The sequence below is a fragment of the Schistocerca americana genome, chromosome 8 (assembly GCF_021461395.2).
Source record: "Schistocerca americana isolate TAMUIC-IGC-003095 chromosome 8, iqSchAmer2.1, whole genome shotgun sequence".
NCBI classification, from domain to species: Eukaryota; Metazoa; Arthropoda; class Insecta; order Orthoptera; family Acrididae; genus Schistocerca; species Schistocerca americana.
Genome location: NC_060126.1, coordinates 368,671,252 through 368,697,621, shown reverse-complemented (window position 1 = coordinate 368,697,621; position 26,370 = coordinate 368,671,252). Strand labels below are relative to the sequence as shown.

The 26,370-nt window shown below is 37.9% G+C and overlaps 1 protein-coding gene across 1 annotated transcript; it reads left to right on the top strand.

Moving 5' to 3' along the window:
- The first annotated feature begins 3,202 nt into the window (after positions 1–3,202).
- On the top strand, positions 3,203–25,490 carry LOC124545241 (malate dehydrogenase, mitochondrial). The gene is made up of 7 exons (XM_047124113.1): positions 3,203–3,365; positions 3,514–3,708; positions 4,302–4,469; positions 10,847–10,972; positions 24,129–24,266; positions 24,604–24,795; positions 24,929–25,490. Exons 1-7 carry the CDS (start codon positions 3,288–3,290, stop codon positions 25,055–25,057), a joined length of 1,026 nt encoding a protein of 341 aa, XP_046980069.1. The 5' UTR covers positions 3,203–3,287; the 3' UTR covers positions 25,058–25,490.
- Positions 25,491–26,370: the final 880 nt, after the last annotated feature.

Genomic DNA, 26,370 nt, shown 5'->3' with positions numbered 1-26,370 from the left:
CCAAGCGACGTTACTTGTACCATTTTCACGTTTTAAGTTCGGTTGGTAATCCTTTGGAGGAATTATAGGGCTGTCTGACTGCTTTAAGTTCATTTTAATCTCCTTTATATTCGCTCAAGTCACCAATTTTTTTTTAATAGCACGTGTTTCGAAAATGTCAGATCCCACTTGAGGTTATAAAATGTGTATTATTTATTCAAATACTACAATTTTTGTATTACCTGTAATACTTTTTTTGTTGGAAATGAGTCTGTGTCATGAAAGAAAGATTTATGAATTGTAATTTTAAGAAACTGTTTCTACAATTTTTATCGAACACTGTAAAACGTAGTGTTTGTAGTGTACAATACTACTAGTCATGAGTGTCCACAGAAATTTTGATATAAATTAATTGATCACTTTTGAGATGTGTCATGCCACCAGAACTCTCTGTGAAATGATGGATATCGACTCAATATTCGTATTTATTATGGGTAGACTACTTTGATACTTATAAGACAGACGTGATTCACGATTATCTTCTTCGAAGTAAACCTTTCTGTGTTATTAATATGATTCTGGAAATGACACATTTCTCAAGTTGACGATCTAACATTATATCATTTTACGTTAGCAGTTAACATGTATTCAAGAAAATGACCATTAACTTAGGAAATAAAACAGTAAAATATTTAGAAAACATCTTTTCTCAAGTACTAGTAACGTCAAACTGACATTGAAAAAGAAAAATCTGAAGTATGAAACGATCAGAAATGAGAATACTATTGGTTATAAACAAAAATGAACCAGCCGTAAAGAACCTTTGGCTAATCTTTCTCTAAAGTGATAAAGCAAAAAAAAATTTAAGGCATAGCGCAATGCACACGGCATTCTCTTAAACAAAACATTGCTCTAGGAAGCGCTACCTTTAGCTATTGCTGATTACATTAAGAAAACTGTGACGGGGAATTCGGTTCCACAACAGCGGTGAAACGCCTCATACGCAACTCCACAACAATATTTCGAAGAAGGCAGTGAAGGAAGTCGGTACGGCACAGACGAGCGGCTATTTTCCGTCCTTATTTGATCCAAGGTAAAACGGAATGTTCATTGCTGTGGAAGGCAGACCGACTTACAACCGAATGAAACCTGAGCTCCATAATCGAATGTCTGCTGTCATATTTTGTAAAGAGAATATGATAACTTTTACAATATTATTTCAGTGGTACAAGCTGGCACACGAAAAATCGGTCCCGACTACTGGACTGCCCATTTTCCCCCCACAATCGTCATCTATTGTTTCTCATTTGTTGCTTGCATTATCTTATTTGTTATTTCTTCTCTGCCTATTTATTACATGTTTACCTGTTTGTTGTATCTGCTCGTAACCGGTAACAAATCGTGCGTAATTGGCGAGCAGTCTGTACTCGGGGCCGGTTTTCCGTGCGCCACCCTATATTATTTCCCTGCGATCAGCCACACAACGCTACAGTTGGCTAAACGAGAGGTTCTGCAGAATTACGGAAATTACTTCTACAAGTGTGTGAGAATTCTGCAGTGAATAAAAACTCTGTACTCCAGGGGGGAGGCAAGTGCACCCTCTTGGTGCCCTCCATCCTTCAGTCACCTGCACTGCTAGTATTCAGTTTTTCATAAGACGTCTACCTCGGGCTGCAGAGATTCAGTCTCAACTGACGGACGCCTTGGCAAACACCAACACTTCTGGATCTCGGCCCGTTCCATGGACCCCTGCTATGACTGACTCTTTTACTGCCCTCAAAAATCTTCTTGCCGAGGCCCACACCATCGCGCATCCTCATCCCAATGTGCAGCTTTTCATCACCACAGACGCGAGCGATACTGCCATCGGCGCTGTCCTTAGCCGGACAATCGACAGCCAGACTTCGCCTCTGCAGTTCTTCTCACGCAAGCTCACCAATGCACAACGGACGCCGGTCCCTTCGACCTTTCCACCATCGCCTTCCTCGCCCTGTCGAGGTTTCTCACGCCCCTCCATCTTGGACGTGCCCTCGCTCGAGGTGTTTGTGCCTGTCCCCCCCGGACATAATCCACGATATCTCAATAATACTACGCGATGATACACTGTTCGTCATGTGTTTCCCTTCATCCAGTGCTCATGACACAACCTCCGCCATTCCTTGCCACCTGGTGAAATGTGTTCCCCTCTCGCCACGCCTACCGGAGACATCGTCGTCGTCGCTCCGCTCCACCCGCAAACCGCCGGCCTATCTGTCGCCGCACGACCAGCACGCCCAGTACGACGCCTGGCTCGCTTCAACGACTTCCAAGTCCGGTGGCCGAACCTTCCTTCACGACACCTACCCACACAGCGCCGCGACGACACTGTCGAGCTGACTGTGGTCCGGCTCCCGCCCGCGGACGACCCCTGCCGACGCCATTGTCACGCCCCCCCCCCCCTCCCTGGGCCGCTCAAGAGTACTCCGGACTGCGGGGGGGGGGGGGGGGGGGGGCGGACTATGTGGCACCGATGAGGTGGACACCAGCATCGATCTGATTATCATCAACTAATCTAATTGTGCAGTTCCGCCATGTCAGTTCTTTATAAGCCTTGCTTGTGTAAAGAGGTGAATAAATGAACTACTGTTAAAATGGTGTTGTTTGGTGTAACCAACCCGAACTTCTACCTCAGTCTGTAATTGTGAGCCGTATGTTTGTGACTATTACAGCGCCATCTATCACAAAGCAAAACGAGTGTTCCAACTAAAACATTCATATTTCCTTACGTACTACACGAATATGTAATAAAAATGGGGGTTCCTATTTAAAAAAACGCAGTTGATATGTTTCACCTATGGCAGCGCCATCTAGCGGGCCAACCATAGCGCCATCTGGTTTCCCCTTCAAGCTAGAGAAGTTTCATTCTTTGTAGTTTTTTCGCTTACGTTTATTTCGTGAGATATTCGGCCCGGTCACGATCAATGGACCACCCTGTATATATAACCACTGCTTGGGAAACTCCAGAGCGCAGGCTGGTTAACGGAACTGACTCGTAATCTACACAGACGCGAAAGAATGAACGACGTTGAAAGTCATCTCAGTTTTTTCGTACCAACTCTGTTAAAACTCGGTTTATGCAAACGTTCAACTCGGTAAGCCGAGTTCACCCATCGCAATTTCCTATATTGTCTACTTTGTTGTCGACAACAATCGAATGTCGAACGATAGTCTGATCGACGCTTGCGTGTAGGCTTCACTCCCTTCTCCTTGCAAGGTCGTCGGCTGTACAAGTTGGGCGAGTGTAGAATTACGTAGAAGTAAGAAAGAGAATGTTTTCTCGCGTAGTGAGACCCCAGACCGTGTCAGTTTTGCAAAATGGTGTTAGAAGTATATCCACATCGTCGCAGGTGAGAAATGAATGCATAGCTTCGAAATGGTGTATTTCTACGACGTGTGGGTAGTTCCTACCGGTTAAGAATATGACTTGTGTAAAAAGACACTAAATTTAATTCTGGAATATGTTAAAAAAGCAAATTAATATTTCTTTCTTTTCAGAGACATACTAAAGTGGCTGTCCTAGGAGCAAGTGGAGGAATTGGCCAGCCTCTGTCATTATTAATGAAACAGTCTCCACTCGTATCAGAATTATCTCTCTACGATATTGTAAACACTCCAGGAGTTGCAGCCGACCTAAGTCACATTGAAACGCCAGCTAAAGTAAAGGGCTATGATGGTTCCAATCAGCTGAAGGTAATGCTTGTGTGCAGCGCTTTGAAAACTCTTATTTGCCATCTGGCAATTTAACCTTTTGTGCGCGTGTCTGCCACGAACGTAGACCGAAACAGCCTTAATTTAGGAAATACAAACAGATGTTATACGTGTCGTTAATTTCTGTATAGTTGAATCCTCCCAGCAACGCATTTAACAATGGAAAAAGCATTTGCCGAAGTTGGATGTTGTTAACTCTGTCTGAACACCGTAATATATATTGTTCAATACCGGAATTAAATTCCTCAAATGAGATTTTGAAAGTAATATACGAACTCTGCAATTCAGGACTTGATAATATCCCACTTCGTCCAAATTCAGAATGGCCCTCACAGTATGTGGTTGGCAGTGCAGTCACTATCAAGTGCACAAAACTGTTGCATGAAGAGGTCAGCACAGTGTGTGTAGGCCCAGAAGTGTCTGTCCAGAATTTGTTCTACAGAGAATTTAAACAGTAAGATAGGACACAGGCAATAACAATGTGATTGATGGTACATAAATTTAAACTGATCAGTGTTCTTAACAGTACTGTTGAAATTGCTTTAGATGCCTGCTGATAGCCGGTATGATTTCAGGATGCTCTGAAAGGTTGCGAGGTGGTGATCATCCCAGCTGGTGTACCAAGGAAACCCGGAATGACAAGAGATGACCTCTTCAACACAAATGCATCAATTGTGAGAGACCTTGCCCAGGCATGTGCTGAAGTGTGTCCAAAAGCTATTATTGGCATCATTTCAAACCCTGTAAGTAACTGACATCATGTAAGTAGCATTCTCCCAAAATTGAGTTGATTTAGTTTCTGGAAGGTCTTGCCTTCTGTCTTTTATGGTGTGCCTTTTAGGTGAAAAGATTTACTGCTTTACTTCATGATCATGTGACCAAACTGAATGTATGGATCTAGTTCAAATATTGATAAAGTATTCTTAGTTATCATAAAAGTTCACAAGTTATATGACAACAAGAAACATAATTCTCTTGGACATATCGGGCCAAACTTAAAATGTGAATCTTGAGATGACAGTAATCTGATCACTGTGTCCTGAGTAACAGTTTGGTGAATGTGGCCAAGCTTCTCATGACATCAAATTAATTGATTTCACTAACTTCCTTGAAGCTGTGCTGCTAATCACTGCCAAGTCAACTGTCCTTGCAAAATATAGTATAAATATGAGCTATTGGTTGCAATTTGAAAATCACTTGTATTTTTTCTCCTCCCCAGTAGATCAGTGTGACAAATGTGTGCACCACGCACACACAAAATCATCATCTCCATTGATCTGTAAATAAATTCCTTTCTATGGGGAGAATAGCGAGACAATTAACAAGCTGATAAATGATTAAAATATCAAATGATTTGTTTCTTTGCTGAAGATACATTGCCTTTGTGGTCTCCTCTTCTTTACTTAATTCTGTGCTTCAACAACTGTGAATGCTAGAGGAAGATACTAGCAACAGATTCAACTGTAGTGTAGCAGCATAATTTTCAACTTTCTACCATATTTAATGCAGTTTTCATCGCAAAAACTAAACAATGAATTCAGAAAACAAATATTGGATCATGAACACGTTGTGAGTATTATTACTGTGAAAAATGCAATGTGGATCCACTACATTAACTGGTGCCCTGGCTCATATTGCTTTTATTACAAAGTATTGCCTCCTTATTTTTCTTAAGTCTTGTCAAGGTGTGGAATGAAAATGTTAATCAGATATTTATCGGAAGTTAAACCAGATATTTATATTAATCCGTAACTATTTGTGATTCAAGCAAAAACTAAAATTATAGCAAATTAAGTCATATGCACTAAAATTGTGTCCCAGACTATGATTTAAACTGAACTCGTGCAACACTCACAACCCAATTTCATTCTCCTAGTACCTTTATATTTCATGGAATTATATACATGGAACAGAAGAAGATTGCTGACAAGGTCATTGGAAATGGAGCACAAGCTTGGCTAGGGGGAAGGATGGGCAAAGAAATAGTCCATGCACTATGGAACCTCACCATTCTTCTGAAGTTATTTCGGGGAAACTGCGGAAAACGTAGAACTGGTTAGTCGGATTAGGATGTGAGATTCTGTTGTCCCAAATGAGAATGTGGTGCCTTTACTGTGCCATCTCTCTTGGTAATTTATATATTAACAGGTATTACACATGTATATAAAGCATTACAGAAACATCAAAGTTAAACAGGAAGAGGAACATAATTTGTGGTAAATTTGGTTAATAAAGACCATGTCAAAAGGACCAATGATTTTACTGAGAGGTGTATTACTTATTAGCCTCGTCGTATAGAGTCCTATAGTGAGTCTCTGATTTCACTGTGATTCATTTAGTTTTTGTCAAGATCATGAAAATGTAAAATTATTTTTATTCATTCAAATATCTTGGTTGTAAGGGAGCACGAAAGGGAAGCTGTGGTTGAAAAGGGAGTGAGACAGTTGCAGCCTATCCATGATGTTCGGTCTGTACATTGAGCAAGTCGTAAAGGAATCCAAAGAAAACTTTGGTGTAGGTATTACAGTTTAGTTAGAAGATATAAAATTCTTTGGGGTTTGCCAGTGACATTGTAATTGTATCAGACAGCAAAGAACTTGGAAGAGCAGTTGGAATAGATAGTGTTGAAAGGAAGATATAGGATGAACATCAACAAAAGCAAAACAAGGATAATGGAATGTTGTTGAATTAAATCAGGTGAAGTTGAGGGAGTTAGATTAGGAAACAAGACACTTAAAGAAGTAGATGAGTTTTGTTATTTGATCAGCAAAATAACTGTTATGGCTAGTGTAGAGTTAGTATAAAACATACTGTCAGTGGCAAGAACAGCATTTCTCTGTATTGTCGAATACAGATTTAAGTGTTAGGAAGTATTTTTAGACATGTATATAGTGTGTAGCCATGTATAGAAGCGAAGCATGACTGGTAAACAGTTAAGATGAGATGAGAATGGAGGCTTTTAAAATGTGGTGCTAAAGAAGATTGCTGAAGATTAGATGGGTATGTTATATAATTTGTGAGGAGATGCTGAATGGAATTGGAGAGAGAAGAAATTTGTTGTGCAACCTGATTAGAGGGCATTGGTTGGTAGTACATAATTTGGACATCAGGGATCACCAATTTAGTATTGTACAGAAGTGTGTGTGTGTGTGTGGGGGGGGGGAGGTAAAAATAGCAGAGGGATACAGAGATTACTCAGTAAATAGATTCAGGAGGTTGTAGGTTGCAGTAGTTACTAAGAAAGAGACTTGCACAAGATACGATAGGATGAAGAGCTGCATCAAACGGGTCTTTGGACAGGAGACCACAACAAGAAGCCACCATAAGTTCTCTGCAGACAACATCTTATTAGCATGATGTGACAAGAAATATGCCTCCAGTTCAGATTTAGATTGCTTTAGAGGTAACACAAAACACGCTACTTTGGTATCTATTGCAACTAAGTAATGAGATTGAAGTGTGAATCATAGAATTGAGTTGTCAATAATATACGAGGGTTATCCCAAAAGTAAGGTCTCCTATTTTTTTATAAGTACATATAAATGTAGAAATAAACAATGACTTGCATCAGTTCACAGCTTGAATGTTTAGCTATTTTTCGACATACTCACCATTTCTGTAGATGCTGTGGTAGTTTATGTATGCTCATGTCATAGAAGCTCGCCACCATGCTGTTCAGAAAGTTATGAACCTCTTCTTTCACCTCGTCATCGGAGCTGAATTGCTGGGACCACAATTAATGCTGACCGGTACTGTGAGACTCTGAAAAAATGCAAACGGGCAATTCAGAACCGGAAAAGAGGAATGTTGAGCAAGGGTGTACACATTCTCCATGACAATGCTCACCCCCACATCACTCAGCAAACCGTTGCTCTCCTGTAACAGTTTCAGTGGAACATAATCAGCCACCCACCCTACAGTCCTGACTTGGTGCCCAGTGACTATCACCTGTTCCCTAGGTTAAAAGAACATTTGGCCAGAAAGCAATTCAGCTCCGACGACAAGGTGAAATAAGAGGTTCATAACTTTCTGAACAGCATGGTAGCGAGCTGGTATGACATGGGTATATAAAACCTGCCACAGCGTCTACAAAAATGCACCGACAGAAATGGTGATTGTCGAAAAATAGCTAAATGCTCAAGCTGTAAACTGATGTAGATTGTAGAAATAAACAGGTCTATGTACTTATTTAAAAAAAAATTGGAGACCTTACTTTTGGGATTACCCTTGTAGTTTCATTATATTATGATACTGATCTTGCCTTCAGTTGCAGAGGTACAGTGGTACCATGGTTAAGTCATTTTCACAAATGTCCCATAACAGTATTTTAGACATTAATATTGTGGAACTTTTCTGTCGGCTAGAGAAATGCCCAACATTCTTTTTAAGCATGTAATTTTTTGCCTTTGACCTTCAGTCTGAATGCTCTCCAAGCTTCGGTACAAAACACTCTTCCACATACTGCACAGAAAAATTTGAGGGTTAATCAGTATTCCAGCTGCTTTGAAATTAATTTCAGATCGTTGTTCCCACTCTGTTTCATTGGCTTCCCAGTTACGGATTCATGAACATAGGGATGGGAATAGGTTGTTGACAATCTGTACTTCTGATTGATGTCAGTTTTACCAGTCTGTGGCTGCTGGATTAATTTTTGTTTGCTTACACAGTCTGTTTCATGTAGAGGAGAGGGCATAAGTTGTAAATGGTGAGATTACCAGGACATTTCAACTTTTGGTGAGTTCCATGTTTGCTGTGTTATAATGCCAGGATTTTTTGTCACAGGTATTTGCTTTGTTTGATCACTGTATTTGTTTCTGAAATGTTGCGTCTCCAGAAGTTATTTCTTAGATTCAAATTAAATGTTGTTCAGTATTCAATTTGCAGTTAGGGCCTAGCTGTTTGGTGACTTGTGTGTGCTGTGTGAATTAGATGCTTATTCTGAGATGTATCTATGGCTGTAATGTGTATGTACTCTTGACATATGAAGTTAGCTCTCAATGGATGTTCATGAAAGAGTGTTTCTCAAGTGATGTCTTGTTATAACTGATTCATGTTGTCCAAACACGATGTAAATTTTTTTCATCTTTTAATCTGCAGAGAAGTTCTTGCTTTTTTGAAACTGCAAGGTACAATAAAACAGTGCCTTGTCCATTTTGGACCTTGCATTTGAATGACCGTGTTCTTACCTTCTGACCGCCCATGACTCATGATCTCTGCTCATAGCATCAATTCTATCAGAAGCAGTCTCCTACATTTCAAACTTCACAGAAGCTGCCTTGTGTGCTGGACTAGCACTTCTGTGAGAAAGGTTAGACTTTGCCACATTGTGAGGGCTGTTGCTGGAATTAGTCTGTCTCACTATAGCTGGACTTGGTCAGCACAGTTATAATCTGTCAGGCAGTTTAAAGTGTTGCCCACTGGTGCCATTTCCTTCTGATATCCTCTCTTCCAAGTGCAACTCCTGCAGATTGGGGAGAAGTCTCTGTGAAGTTTGTGAAGAAGAAGAAGAAGAAGAAGAAGAAGAAGAAGAAGAAATAATAACAGAACTAAGGCTAAAAGGCCAAGTGTTGTGCTTGGATAGGTATTGGTAAGACCACTGACTATAGAGTGCAAGAATCTGGCTTGGAGTCCCAGTGTGGTGCACAGTTTTAATATTCCTTATCGCTGTCTATGTAAACTACTGCTGCTATACTGTAGTGGAAGGGAGCAAAAACTTGTAAATGAAACAAAACTTTTTTTTTTTTTTTTTTTTTTTTTTTTTTTTTGTGAGGCAAAAGTTTTGCAGTATTTGGCCAAACACAACAAAACCACTTTGGTCATTCATAATAATCTGTAGTATTGAGTGAAAGTAACTGACAGACCCAATTTTACAAAAGAGTAAAAGCCTGTTAATGTTTATCCAATTTTAAATTACTTCCCTGTGAATAAATTTGTGCCCAACATGTAGCTGTGTCTTCAACACACATGGACACAATATTCTAGAATTCTCTCTTGCCTATTATATATGGACACTTGGAAGTTTAGAAGGTAATACAGTGTTTTTTTCCACACATGTTGTTAAAGTTCTTGTGATTCTGCAGCTCTAAAAGCAAAACATAACTTGACCTTGTGGTAATTGGAGTTCAGTGTTGATGGAATTAAAACAGTGTGTTTGCATAGCTGCTGCTCTTTTGACTCTTCTGCTATTCATAAAATAATCCAAACTTGTGCCTTAAATATCAGCTTCCTTTTCTTGTTGCTATCTCAGCAATCATGGAATCAGACTATCTGTAAGTAACACCATTTAAGGCCATAATGTTTAATAATCTGAGACCACTGGTCAGACTGCCTTTAGTAACTCCATATTTTATTCATTCTGCTCTTGTACGATTTAGGATTAAATAGTGTTTAAAATACACTAAAATGTGAGTTGTTAATCTTCTCACTGATACTACAAGAGCAGCAGTTTAGTTGTGGCTGTCGATCAAGATGTGAACTTACTTCCTGCATAGAGGTCAGTTTTTATTTGTGAAAAGATTTGTTGCGTAGGTCTAGAAATAACAAGAATAACAACAACAACTTACAGAATGGTAAAGTTGTTAGGTTATACTAAAAAAAAATGTGGCCAAAGGTGAGAGGCAAGAGAGTGTAAAATGAATTTTAGGTTGCTTTGAAACCCATTGTTAGGAATCATTCCAGTATCTATGTTCGAGATACATACATGTAATATGTGTATCCATGAATTACAGGAAAGCACTGTTAAAATTTCAGTTTTAGACTCAAAGAAATTGAAAATTTTCTGTTTCCTTGATTGACACATCAGATTATTGATTATTGAACAGGTACATTTTTATTATCTTCATATTTGTATAAAATTTGTTGTCTAGAAGCTGTTCCTTTTTAGTAGCAATTGCAAACATGAAGCACAAATCTAAACAAAGAAAAAATCCAGCTAGTGTTAACACAAAACCTGTTTAATTGTTGGTTTTCTTTAACAGTGTTGTGCATTCTTTGACAGTGGCGAGTTTCATGAAGGATAATCGGAATACACTTCCCGTCTATTGTGTCTGCATGTTTAATGGCCAAACACATTATCACAAAGCATGTTTTTTGACATATTAAAATTACTTTCCTATTGCAGGTAAACAGCACTGTACCTATTGCTTCAGAAGTTCTACAAAAAGCGGGAGTATACGATCCCAACAGGGTGTTTGGAGTTTCAACTTTAGATGTTGTACGAGCAAACACCTTTATTGCAGAAGCCAAGGTTTGTTGCCAGATTCAAGATTCAAAATACTCTTATTGTACAACATTCCATGGTGGCTAGGAATAACTGGTTTTGTAGACAACAAATGTTTGTATGTCCAGAATCTTGTAGAGAAAGAGAGATTTTTTTGTTACACTTGCAGTAGAGCTAAACTAAACTGCAGTTATGTAATTGAAAGCTATGGTACTATGTAAAAGGAGATAAATACTTCTGAATGTGCAATAAGTTGACTGCAGTATTATTTCACATGGGGTGAAGACATTTTGGTAAGCTTATCAGGAGTCGCAAGACGATCACTGTCGTGGAGAGAAGGAAGGATGGTACGACTACATTTTAGTGATTAAAAACTGCACTAACCTTGGTTATTAGTGAAGAAGTGGATGGTCCATCATACAAGCTATAGGTGCTAAGTTCTTTGATGTGTTTTTAATTGGAATACATTCAAATTTCATTCTCAGTCAGTTTCCATATCATTGTTGTCGGGCCGGCCGGTGCGACCGAGCGGTTCTGGGCGCTTCAGTCTGGAACCGCTACAGTTGCAGCTTCGAATCCTGCCTCTGGCATGGATGTGTGTGATGTCCTTAGGTTAGCTAAGCTTAAGTAGTTCTAAGTTCTAGGGGACTGACGACCTCAGCAGTTAAGTCCCATGGTGCTCAGAGCCATTTGAACTGTTGTCATGTGCTGCATATTAAATGTACAGATCAACATTATTACATTCTCTATTCCTTGTTCTGTTAACCCCTCTCTCTGCTAAGATTCATGCAAGCTTCTAATCATGTTGAACAATTTTAGATAAAAACTTTGGTTATTTCAGCATAGTTTACTGGAAGAAATATTTGTCTGAAATTTTTTGTTGCATTGTATTCCAGATTAGCTCAAAACAGTTCAGATCAGTGGTATAATGGGAGCCTCTGAGCAGCAAACTCCCTTACGAAGTTTGCGTCTGCCTTAAAAATAGGCTTCATCTGCTTTAAAAATAGGCTCCAGCTTACTATGAAACACAATTTGTGTAAGCTGATTTCTTGTTAAACTTGTTTAAAAACTGATTTTGTTCTGAATGAGCCAGTCATTTACTTTGAGGGCTGCAATAGTGGGGGCTCTGTCTGACCAGTATGATACAGCATGTTATCATGAATAATAATAATAAATCCAACTGGCTGAGGAAGTCAAGGACATGTGGCATCAGGATAAAGTTGACATTATACCAATTATACTATCAACTACAGGAGTCATACCACACAATATCCACCAGTACATCAATGCAATACAGCTACATCCAAACTTATATATACAACTACAGAAATCTGTAACTATTGATACATATTCAATTACCCGAAAGTTCCTAAATGCAATAGAACATACACCGTACAGTTAAAAGGAAGTGACGCCTGATCAAGGTCCGTGTCACTTTCCATTTTTAACCAGACTTAACGTCTGAAAAAGTAAAGAAATAATAATAATAAAGAATAGGCCTCCAGTATGTTCTGCCAGTCGTGAAAGGCGACGAAAAGAACAAACCTCTAATAGGGCTAACCCCCCTTTTAGTGTGATTAGTTGGTTCAGGACAAAACTAATGAAGCCTCGGGCAAGCACTGTCATATTTGGGGACGACGTTTGAACCCTATGCCCGTCCACAATGGTAACGACACTGCTAGCCACACAGAAAATGTTTTAAATCCAAATAGAGGTGTTTTGCAGGATATGCTTCCTGCAACCACTCTAAAAGGAAAACAGACAGAGGATGAAACGGTCAGATGAAGTTAACCGACACCTCATGTTATGTTATTACCAAGCAACAAACTTAGGAACCAACACAACTGGATACAGATTGCAAGTATACACAATATTTATTACCAGATACCCAGAATTAAAATTTTTAACAGAACGACTAGCTGATCAGATCCGTTTAATAATCAAAAATAACAGGATACCCCCAGTCAGAATTAGAAAACATCAAAGTAAAAGTACAACAAATACTGGAACAAAATAATGTGCAATAAGAAGAAGAATATACAGTAATGGACTCAAACATCCCAGAGCAAACAAAGAACAGCACACATCAGTTAAACAATCAGAGGAAAACGAAATCTTAAGACAGCCACCAGAACAAGCACAAATAGAACACGAAGTGACACACATGTTAGATATAGAAGAGAAATTTCAGCTGACATATATAAAAAACAAAGACACAAATACAGACATTAGACCATTCTTGCACAGGCTAAAGAGGTTCACCTCAACACATTCACATCTAACTAAATTATTTAACAATATAATGGAAGGAAACATTCCACGTGGGAAAAATTATATATAAAAACAAAGATGAGGTGACTTACCGAACAAAAGCGCTGGCAGGTCGATAGACACACAAACAAACACATACATACACACAAAATTCAAGCTTTCGCAACAAACTGTTGCCTCATCAGGAAAGAGGGAAGGAGAGGGGAAGACGAAAGGAAGTGGGTTTTAAAGGAGAGGGTAAGGAGTCATTCCAATCCCGGGAGCGGAAAGACTTACCTTAGGGGAAAAAAAGGACAGGTATACACTCGCACACACGCACATATCCATTTGGTGTCTGTATGTGTGGATGGATATGTGCGTGTGTGCGAGTGTATACCTGTCCTTTTTTTCCCCTAAGGTAGGTCTTTCCGCTCCCGGGATTGGAATGACTCCTTACCCTCTCCTTTAAAACCCACTTCCTTTCGTCTTCCCCTCTCCTTCCCTCTTTCCTGATGAGGCAACAGTTTGTTGCGAAAGCTTGAATTTTGTGTGTATGTTTGTGTTTGTTTGTGTGTCTATCGACCTGCCAGCGCTTTTGTTCGGTAAGTCACCTCATCTTTGTTTTTATAAATTATTTAACAAGTACATTGCAGACCCATACACAGTCGCTGATACACTTACACAAGGAATAACTTATCTGAAACCTAAAGATCAAGCAGACATAGCAAACCAGCTAAATATCGCCCCATAACATGCCTACCAACAATATACAAAATATTAACTTCAGTCATTATACAGAAATTAATGACCCGTACAGCACAGAACAAAATTATAAATGAAGAACAAAAAGGCTGCTGCAAAGGAGCACGAGGATGTAAAGAGCAACTGATAATAAATACAGAGGTGACATATCACGCTAAAACTAAACAAAGGTCGCTGCAATACGCACACATTGATTACCAAAAACCTTTTGATAGTGTACACCCACTCATGGTTACTACAGATATTGGAAATATACAAAGTAGATCCTAAATTAATACAGTTCCTAAACATAACAATGAAAAATTGGAAAACCACACTTAATATCCAAACAAATTCAAATATCCTCACATCTCAGCCAATACTGATAAAGCGTGGAATATACCAAGGAGACTAATTAAGTCCTTTCTGGTTCTGCCTTGCTCTGAACCCACTATCCAACATGCTAAATAATACGAATTATGGATATAATATTACTGGAACATACCCACACAAAATCACACATTTGCTATACATGGATGATCTAAAACTACTGGTAGCAACAAATCAACAACTCAATCAATTACTAAAGATAACAGAAATATTCAGCAATGATATAAATATGGCTTTTGGAACAGACAAATGTAAGTAAAAATAGCATAGTCAAGGGAAAACACACTAAACCAGAAGATTACATATTGGATAACCATAGCGACTGCAAAGAAGCGATGGAAAAAAACAGATGCCTATAAATATCTAGGATACAGACAAAAATAGGAATAGATAATACAAATATTAAAGGAGAACTAAAAGAAAAATATAGACAAAGACTAACAAAAATACTGAAAACAGAATTGACAGCAAGAAACAAGACAAAAGCTATAAATACTTATGCTCTACCAATATTGACCTACTCATTTGGAGTAGTGTAATGGAGTAACAGACCTAGAAGCACTCAATACACTTACACTATCACAATGCCACAAATATAGAATACATCACATACATTCAGCAACAGAAAGATTCACATTAAGCAGAAAGGAAGGAGGAAGGGGATTTACCGACATAAAAAAACCTACATTATGGACAGGTAGACAATTTAAGAAAATTCTTTCTAGAACGAGCAGAAACTAGCAAAATACACAAAGCAATCACTCACATAAACACATCGGCTACACCACTGCACTTTCATAACCACTTCTACAACCCTTTAGATCACATAACATCAACAGATACAAAGAAAGTAAATTGGAAAAAGAAAATACTACATGGCAAGCACCCGTATCATCTAACACAGCCACACATTGATAAAGATGCATACAACACATGGCTAACAAAAGGCAATATATACAGTGAGACGGAAGGATTCATGATCGCAATACAGGATCAAACAATAAACACCAGATATTACAGCAAGCATATTATTAAAGATCCCAATACCACAACAGATAAATGCAGACTTCGCATACAACAAATAGAAACAATAGATCACATAACAAGTGGATGTACAATACTAGCAAATACAGAATACCCCAGAAGACATGACAATGCAGCAAAAATAATACATCAACAACTTGCCATACAACATAAACTAATAAAACAACACGTTCCCACATACAAGTATGCACCACAAAATGTACTGGAGAATGATGAATACAAATTATACTGGAACAGAACAATTATAACTGATAAAACAACACCACATAACAAACCTGACATCATACTCACCAATAAAAAGAAGAAATTAACACAACTAATCGAAATATCCATACCCAATACAACAAATATACAGAAGAAAACAGGAGAAAAAATAGAAAAATACATCAAACTGGCTGAGGAAGTCAAGGACATGTAGCATCAGGATAAAGTTGACATTATACCGATTATACTAGCAACGACAGGAGTCGTACCACACAATATCCACCAGTACATTAACGCAATACAGCTGCATCCAAACTTATATATACAACTACAGAAATCTGTAATTATTGATACATGTTAAATTACCCAAAAGTTCCTAAATGCAATGTAACATATACCGCACAGTTAAAAGGAAGTCACGCTTGATCAAGGTCCATGTCACTTTCCATTTTTGACCAGACATAACATCTGAGAAAAGAAAGAAATAATAATAGTACTACTACCAGATGGGATGATAATTTGCATTTGTATCATAATGATTACCTTGGAATTGAGATTTATAATCGTAAATAGACTGTATTCCTGCTGTGTAACACATTGCTTCTCCATTGTGGACAATAGCTCTGTGGCCTGCACAGCTGTTTGTCATCACACAGGGAATTCCATGCTGCTAGCATTTTTTCATGGTATAATGTGTGTGCACCTATGTTTCATCCTGAATAGTACTGTTCTATTTGTCTACTTTTCATTATTTCTGATTGCTCCCAAGTATTCCACATGCTTGGTAACAATACAGGAAAATTGTTAGGATTGTTACCTTATTTTTACATTTTTAAATGAAATTCAGTTACTTTCAGAAATGTTTCCTTTTCCCCTAAAAATTTCAGTTTTTCAAAATATGAACAACCGTCTCAATGTTTGAATTTCCTTCTTTAGCTCATAAGACTCAAGCAATTTCTTCGAATAAATACTTCATCAAAGTCATGTAAAAAAACTATTCTCCTGCTGTTTTTTATTTTTTTTTTTTTCCTGGCAAAGCTCTAAAATGTAGGATATAAGCTCTTTACCACCCAAATGTGGCTGTATTGTTTGTCACTCTCAGAGATATTCGTGATTATGGATGACACCACATTGAACTGGTGTTGATAGTTCATGAGGACATGTGGAACTATTTGACAGTATATGCACAACTGACCTGAAAGCATTGGCAGTGTTTTCAATGGCCACCACTTTGTTTCCTGTAACATCACAGTGTGTTTCCAATAATGGCCACAGAGGCAAAGTGCAATAATGTTGTGGTTAGGTAGTAGTTTGATATTGATTTAAGTTGTAGATAAAGATTTACACCTGCAGTACACTAACAGTTTGATACTGTCGAACTGATGTGATTAGTCATGGACTCCTACCAGACATTAAATTCTTGCTGGAAACTCATTCAAGGAAATATTTAATGTTTTGCTATACAGAGTTAAAATACCATTCACTATCAATAAACCAATAAAAATAAAATGTTTAATCCAGAGATCAGGGATTGAGCCTTGGAAAATGGCAACTGAAGCACAATCTGACTCTACAATTTTCCATGTGACAGAATTACTATTACTTTAGCATTCAAAGCTGCTTTAATGTAGTTGATAACTGTACAAAATTTTGGAGACAGCAGGATTACTAAAGCTGCAATTAACCTGGTGTAAGAGATACCAAAAGATTTGCTTGGTTCATCAATAAACTGCAATTGATAAACCGTATTACTTAGGGTGTGTTATTTTTGCTGCTTTCTGTGTGTGCATGGTGTCGGTGATTGTTATTGGTAGACAAGGACTTGTCAAGGTGGCTCTTTCATAAATGTCATTTGCAAATGAAATGAAATTTCCTCCATCTGTTTCATAACTTTTTATAAAGACATTGAATAATGTTATCTGGGGTTTATTAGTGCCATAATCAAATTTTGTCAGGTGTTAATACTTAAACTATTTACTACTAATGTATACATCAGTGTGACTGAATTTGACAAAACCTTTCAATTACCTTCTCAGCATTAAAAAATTATTTCAATTGTACTGATATTGGTGTGGTTGAACCATCTTGTAAAATTGTGTTAAAGTTCAAATTGTGCAAGCATTGAGTACATTTTTTTTTTCCAAGACTGCACTGTTACATAAATCTCACATTAGTGAGCAAATTGCTGGTTTTCTGAAACAATATGTTGTTTTGTTACTATACCTGTCAATTAAAACCTTCATGCATTTTGACATCACTGAATTCTTCTCTGCTGTCGATTCATTGTAAGCCCACATCTGAAATCACAAAATTGAGCTTCTGGTCCTCTTTCATGATGAAACTAAGTTACTGACAAATTTAATTGGAGATCTCTCTTTCAGGCTTGAGCTCATGGTTATTCCAGCGGGACCAAACCTTTTGCTGTTGAAGCTGTTATGCAATTCTGAATTTTGAATGTTCTTTCATGTGAGCAATACAGTAAATTTTGTGGTCACATTATGAGACAAGGTCTTTTCCTAAATTCAACATTTGAAAAAAATATGAATGTCTTGAATTTGTAGATTTAACTGTTTCTTGTGATGTCAGTGCTTTTACTTTATGTAATAGATGAAATCAGCTAGGCTGTCCTTCATTTACAGATGAAGTTTTCACAATGGAGATCATGCATAGAATTCATTTGAAGAATTCAGAAGGGTTACAGGGAGACCAGTAACAGTATCTTGGCTGAGTGCTAGGACGAATGTGGATAAGGAGAGTGGTTAGTGGGTAGCAAATATCATTGTGTTGCCAGCCACCATTGTGCTTCCAGCCATTGGAGTGTGTATAGAGTGCTTTGACTAGGAACATCTACTTTATTTAAACTGCTGTTTGCTGAATCAGTTTGTAGTCAAAACTGAATTGACTTTAAAATTGGACAGATACTCAACAGATGTATACATTTGTGCAGGATACAAATGAATACTAACAAAAATATGTTCACACAGGACATTTGAAATGCACCACAACGAGCTGCTACTGTTCTGCAGCACTGTTAATTTCAAGGTTGGGTACAGTGTTAATCTGAAATGGTGAGAGTTCTATGAATTCAGCTGTTAGGTGATAGGTCAGCATATTGTTGTCATTTGGTTTGCTTATATTGTAAGCACTGTAAGAACTGAATGGCAGCAATTGATAATGGATGCAAATCACAGCTGTGACTCCGTTGAGAAACATGGATATAGAAGTTAGTGATCCACAGTTGGTTCATGAAGACAATAAGATGCTAATTTTAAGTTAATGGTGATTCGTGAAGCACTGACTACAAACACCTGTACAACAAGAAGAAAATTTGGTGTCAGAGGGGCAAAATTCATAGTTCCAGTCAGATGAAGAATAAATTAAAGAAAACTGTCTACATGCCAAACTTTCGGAGGACTGAGCTATTGGATCAGCAGGTTGCTCAGTATGTCAAAGCTTCCTGATTACTCGAGAAATTGTCCTAATGAAGGTGCTGGGGCTAAAGAAAACTTTTAAGACAGCATGAGTTACAGAATCAAAAGTGAGTACTGGCTGGTGTGTGGGGATGAAGAAGAGTGTGGGGCTTGTTATGATGCAAAATGCTAGCTCATCTTAGCATTTGATGAAAAACTATTTAACTGTCCTACCTCCCCCTAAACTACCTCAGTTGTTTAACTTCTTGTCCCTTGCCAGCTCGATGAACAGCCATAGCATGAACCCAACTCCTCTCCTGCATGGATTGGCCAACCTTCTTAACGTCCCTGAGCCTTGCCTGCCAGAGCAGCAGTAACTCATTACAAGAATTAGCCACAATTCTCAACCTCTCTTCTAAGGTACTCACCCATCCTGAATCATGTGTGTTATCAAAGGACCTCACTTTCAGCCCTAAACCTGCATGCAATCATGCTGCTTAGGTGAAGCACCCCTTTGACAGTCCCTGTTGTAAGACTTGCCCTATACACCCTCGTAGCATGACCTATAGCAGCTGTGTAACTGGCAAAACATATACTGTTAAAGAGAGAGCGACCTGTGAAACAACACGTTTTGTACCACTCTGTGAAACATCTCATGTTATGTACCAGGTGTTGCGTAAGCACTCTTTGGCCTTCTACAGTGGTATGATTGCCACTAGGTTAATAGTTACGATGAATGGGCATAGACAGAGGGTGTATCTGGCAGCACACAACTTCCTGTTGCAGAGTATGATCTGCAGCATGAGTTGTGACCTGCAGTGCCTGTTTAACCACAAATCATCTGGATTCTTGCCCCATTAACAATTTTTTCAAAATTCTGCAGGTAAGCTGGTATTAGATGTCCTGGGTTCTTGGTACTCACCTGGCCTTAATTTACATAAATTTCTTTGGCCTTTATATTATTCCTCAGTAACTGTTCATTTTTTCACACCCTTTTAGTTTTCTATATCTTATTTTCAACCTGTCATTTTTTTTCCCCAGCTCCCCACATGTACCATGTTATTAATGCACTTAGCTTTCCACTCTTTAACTCGTGTGCAATGTTTTGTTAGTAATCTGTCTTGCTTATTATCCTGTCCTCCACCTTTAAGCTCTCATATCTTCAAAACTTCGCTGCCACAGTCCTCAACAGTCAGTCAGTCCTTCTCAACCTGTCTGGTAGGTCTCCCCTAACTCGGAGTTCTGGCAGTTTTTTTCTGTAACTCTGCATTTGTTAAACCTTGACAGTCCTTTTCTTTCATACCTAATCAATGCCCTTAAGCCACTAGCTCTCTAACTTTATCCATCCAGTTATATTTTCAAAAATTATTTTCATTGATGTACTTGCTTATCGCTGTCGTATAAATAAATATAAGAAAATGACACAACTATTTTCCAGGGGATAAGTTTATATGCCAACTAGCTCTGCAGTTGACGAAGAATTGATTAAATGTATGATGAGATAAAAGAAATTATTGAGATAGTGAACGGAGACGAAAATTTAATAGTCATGGCTGACTGGAATTCGATAGTAGGAAAAGGGAGAGGAGGAAACCTAGTAGGTGAAATTGTGGAGGTAAGAAATGAAAGAGGAAGCCATCTGGTAGAATTTTGCACAGAGCATAACTTAATCATGAAAGAAGTTTGTGTACATGGAACAAGCCTGGAGATACTAGAAGGTATCAGATAGATTATGTAATTGTAAGACAGAGATTCAGGAAACAGGTTTTATAAGACATTTTCAGGGGCAGATGTGGACTCTGACCACAATCTTTTGGTCATGAACTGTAGATTAAAACTGAAGAAACTGCAAAAGGGTGGGACTTTAAGGAGATGGGACCTGGATAAACTGAAAGAACCAGAGGTTGTACAGAGTTTCAGGGAGAGCATTAGGGAACGATTGACAAGAATGGGCAGCTTTTAGAGATTCAATAGTAAAGGCAGCGGAGGATCGAGTAGGTAAAAAGATGAGGGCTAGTAGAAATCCTTGGGTAACATAAGATATTGAATTTAATTGATAAAGGAGAAAATATAAAAATGCAGTTAATGAAGCAGGCAAAAAGGAATACAAACGTCTCAAAAATGAGATCGACAGGAAATGCAAAATGGCTAAGCAGGGATGGCTAGAGGACAAATGTAAGAATGTAAAGGCGTATATCACTAGGGGGTAAGATGCAGGGGCAGATCAGTTTGGATTCCATAGAAATATTGGAACACGTGAGGCAATACTGACTTTACAACTTATCTTAGAAGAAAGATTAAGGAAAGGCAAACCTATGTTTCTAGCATTTGTAGACTTAGAGAAAGCTTTTAACAATGTTTACTGGAATACTCTTTCAAATTCTGAAGGTGGCAGGGGTCAAATACAGGGAGCAAAAGGCTATTTACAATTTGTACAGAAACCAGATGGCATTTATAAGAATCAAGGGGCATGAAAGGGAAGGAGTGATTGGGAAGGGAGTGAGACAGGGTTGTAGCCTATCCCCAATGTTATTCAGTCTGTATATTGAGCAAGCAGTGAAGGAAACAAAAGAAAAATTCGGAGTAGGAATTAAAATCCATGGAGATGAAATAAAAAATGAGGTTTGCTGATGACATTGTAACTCTGTCAGACAGCAAAGGACCTGGAAGATAATTTGAACAGAATGGACAGTGTCTTGAAAGGAGGATATAAGATGAACATCAACAAAAGCAAAATGAGGATAATGGACTGTAGTAGAATTAAATTGGGTGATGCTGAGGGCATTAGATTAGGAAATGAGACGCTTAAAGTAGTGAATGTGTTTTGCTATTTGGGGAGCAAAATAACTGATGATGGTCAAAGTGGAGAGGATCTAAAATGTAGACTGGCAATGACAAGGAAAGCGTTTCTGAAGAAGAAAAATTTGTTAACATAGAGTATAGATTTAAATGTCAGAATGTCGTTTCTGAAAGTATTTGTGTGGAGTGTAACCATGTATGGAAGTGAAACATGGACGAGTTTAGACCACATAACTGGGGAGGTATTGAATGGAATTGGGGAGAAGAGAAATTTGTGACACAACTTGACTAGAAGAAGGGACCGGTTGGCAGGACATGTTCTGAGGCATCAAGGGATCACCAATTTCGTACTGGAGGGCAATGTGGAGGGTAATAATTGTAGAGGGAGACAAAGAGCAGATTCAGAAAGATGTATGTTGCAGTAGGTGCTGGGAGATGAAGCAGCTTGCACAGGATAGAGTAGCATGGAGAACTGCATCGAACCAGTCTCAGGACTGATGACGACGACAACAACAACAAAAAATGAGCAATGACGATCACACCTGTTTATTTTGGCCTACCAGGGTTATTATTGAAGTGAAGGACATTAAATATTCAGAGAAGACTTTATGACAATGAGAAGACAATAATAATGCTAGTACTGGGTGCATTACCAGATGGATGGAAACCTCCCTTCGTATGTTATCCTTCTTAGGAAAAAGATCTGCAGTACTTATCTTTAGATACTAAAAAAAGTGATAGCTGTCAAATGACCTGCACCAGAAGGTTGTTTGGAACACAATACTAGGGTCTTCAAACAACAGTGCTGAATTCTTTCAGGGAGTACCTCATCCAGGAAATTGAGGGTCGGATGAGAAAGAATACCCCAGACATAATAGTTCCTGGTGGCATGATGTCACAACTTCCAAGTGATGGTTGTTGTGAACAGATATTTTAAGGTTCACTTGTAAGAGGTTTACAGTGGTTTCTTCTTGGAGACTATGCACTTCATTCAAGGAGGAGGAAGTTACAGACACACTCTGCATCTATGCTGGGCTGGTGCATCATTAATGCCTGGGGCAGAATTTTAAGTGGATCTGTTATGAAATGATTTAAAAAGTACTGTGTGCCCAGTGTTAAAGATGGCTCAGAAACTAAAATTCTATGGGAGGAATGTCAGGAAAAAACAATAAAGAGTATGCTTACAAATGAAGATTTATATTATTTTTATTATAATTAAAAGTGATACTACAGATATGTCTTGGATAGTAAGCAAAAAAGGAAGTGAAGGTAGAAATTAATGTAGACCATTTCTTATTGTTTGTCTATATTTTGATAAGACAGAGATATAAAACAATAAGTGGCATAAGTTTGAGAATAGGTAGAATATTAACCTTTTTAACCTAGCACTTAACATCAGTAAGACAGAATCTAATTTAGATTAGTCTGAATATATTAAAAACAAAAATTTATCAAGAAGCCATTTTTAAAAAAAGGCGTGGTGTGATATTCATGGTAGTCCTATAGTCAGATAAATGGTACCTTGAGAAGGCCAAAGGTGCTGAAATAAGGTAATTGGTGAATAATGAAATCGAAATGCTTATTTCAAAATAAAAGAACAGGAAAATGGCTTCATTTTAGAAATTTGCAGTGGTTGTGGACTCAGACATCAACTTCTTTCAAAGCATGTTCCTTTTTGGGTCTTCAGAGGATTTAAAATAGTACATCATAACTTATTTCCTGTTGATACTGTAATCTGATTTCTAATGCATCTAAGGTGCAGCAACAGTCAAATCTTGTATATAATTGTTTTTGTGACTGCAGTCAAATAAAGAAGTTAGTTTTGTTTATAATATGGCAGCAGTCACACACAAATACAAAACTTAAGAAAATTTCTAATTTAGGAGTTGTTGGTTGAAAGTTAAAGCTTCACAAAAGGAATTATACTGCACATTTCCTGGAGTAAAAGACTACTTCACTGTACTTGATATTTCCTCCAGACTCTGTGTTACTATGATAGAGAAAGCAATGTGTTGAAGAAGCTAGCAGTCTTTTAATGTTTGCTGTTACTGCAGATATAATCACCTGTAGTCCCTTTTTTTATTTATTTTAATTTCATTTTGATGATTTTTAGTTTTTTGTAGTCTTTCATCTAAGTCTTCGTGTAAATAGAGCATATGATTCACAGCTAGAATGTTTTTCCAGTTCTGTACAAATTCATAGTATGTTAAAAACAGAAATGCAAGATAATATATTTAAGGCATAGAATCTCAAATGTTTCTACCAACATTTTTTTGTCATGACAAATGTTTAGTGTTGTTCAAAAGCTATGACTCGAAAGTGTAACACTGAAACTTTTACAACAGGGTCTGGACCCGACAAAGGTGAATATCCCGGTGGTGGGAGGTCACTCTGGAGTCACTATCATTCCTCTTATCTCTCAGGCAACTCCCAGTGTGGACTTCCCAAAGGATCAACTCAAAGCTCTTACTGAAAGAATACAGGTAATTAAAGTATGACACACATTTTAATAAAGAAAAACAGCTAATTTTGATTGTACATTTTGTTAGTTCATAATTCATTAAAAATTTAAAGAAAACTATAAAGAAATTATAAAAGCATGCAGTGATTGCAGAACAGCATGCCTTGAGATGACTAAACTTCACTAAAAGTTGAGGAATGAGATTAATTATAATTTGTGAAGGGATTATCTAATATTAATTAAAATTTAAATTCTCTGCCGAATCTAAGCAATTTGTTGTTGGGCATTCATGAATCGTGTTGGCCTGCCAACTATTGTCACCCTGTGTTTTTCATGAACATTATTACATTATCCTTCAGGAGGCTGGCACAGAAGTGGTGAAAGCAAAAGCTGGTGCTGGTTCAGCAACACTTTCAATGGCATATGCAGGTGCTCGCTTTGCATTTGCAGTGATCAGAGCCCTCAAGGGAGAACAAAATATTGTTGAATGTGCCTATGTCCGATCAAATGTTACAGAGGCAAAATACTTTGCAACACCTTTACTTCTTGGGGTGAGTAAAAGTCCATCAGTATAACAAAATGAATAGAATACACAGGGTACATCAATTAATGGGTACTAATTTAACAAATCAGTTGTTGTTTCCTATTCTGATTTTTTTATATAGTCAAAAATTAATTTTGTAGCCTGGTGGTATACAGAAGAACCTTGGCCTTGGGAAGCTGTCTGACTTTGAGAGTGAGCTGCTAAAGGCAGCAATACCAGAACTAAAGAAGAACATACAGAAGGGAGAAGATTTTGTAAACAAGAAGTAAATTACTATCTTGGGAACAAACCATGATGTAGATTTGTAAAAGTGATGTGATACTCATATTGTTGCTGCACTGTGGAATGGTGTATGTGAGGCTGTGTATGTTGCCGGTGTAGAAGTGTTACACTGTTAACACTAAAAAAGAATAGAAACTGCCTAGTATTAAAATCGGTGCGATTAGACTAAAAAGTTTAAAATATATTGTTTATAAATTGTGTAGTTTTATACACCATTTATTTCCTAATTTATGTGCTTCTTGTTAAAGATCTAAAATATGTCCTCTGATGTTTTTATTTTTCCTTTTATGGTATTTTGCAATGTGTTAAAACATGCATTTATAGGCACCAGGTTGGAAATGACACTGAAGGAGATGCAGCTGTCTTGCCAAGTTTGTCATGGTGTCAGTTTGTTACAATAAAATGATGTTGAAGTGGGTATGCACAGTTGTATTTTATAACTTCTACAAACAATATTGAGTCAGGTGTAAACACACCCCAATTAGTTTATGGATTTTATTGTGCAGATATAGGTTTTCTTAATACATATACACATTTCGTGGGTAACATTGGATTACAGTGCTGCAGAAAAAATCAGCCTTAAATTGTCAGTGTTCCTTGTAGTTAATTGATACAAATTTGAGAATAATATTACCTCTTTGACTGCTATGAGATGAGTTAGGCCATGAAGTAAGAGGTTGATTCAGTGCATTCAGTAACAAACTTTAGTCCACAACAAATTTTTCTGTTGTTGTCTTCAGTCCAGAGACTGGTTTGATGCAGCTCTCCATGCTACTCTATCCTGTGCAAGCTTCTTCATCCCCCAGTACCTACTGCAAGCTACATCCTTCTGAATCTGTTTAGTGTATTCATCTCTTGGTCCCCCTCTACGATTTTACCCTCCACGCTGCCCTCCAATACTAAATTGGTGATCCCTTGATGCCTCAGAACATGTCCTACCAACCGATCCCTTCTTCTGGTCAAGTTGTGCCACAAATTTCTCTTCTCTCCAATTCTATTCATTAGTTATGTGATCTACCCATCTAATCTTCAGCATTCTTCTGTAGCACCACATTTCAAAAGTTTCTATTCTCTTGTCCAAACTATTTATCGTCCACGCTTCACTTCCACACATGGTTACACTCCATGCAAATACTTTCAGAAACAACTTCCTGGCGCTTAAATCTGTACCTCCTGACGCTTAAATCTGTACCTAATGTTAACAAATTTCTCTTCTTTGGAAACGCTTTTCTTGCCATTGCCTGTCTACATTTTATATCCTCTCTACTTTGACCATCAGTTATTTTGCTCCCCAAATAGC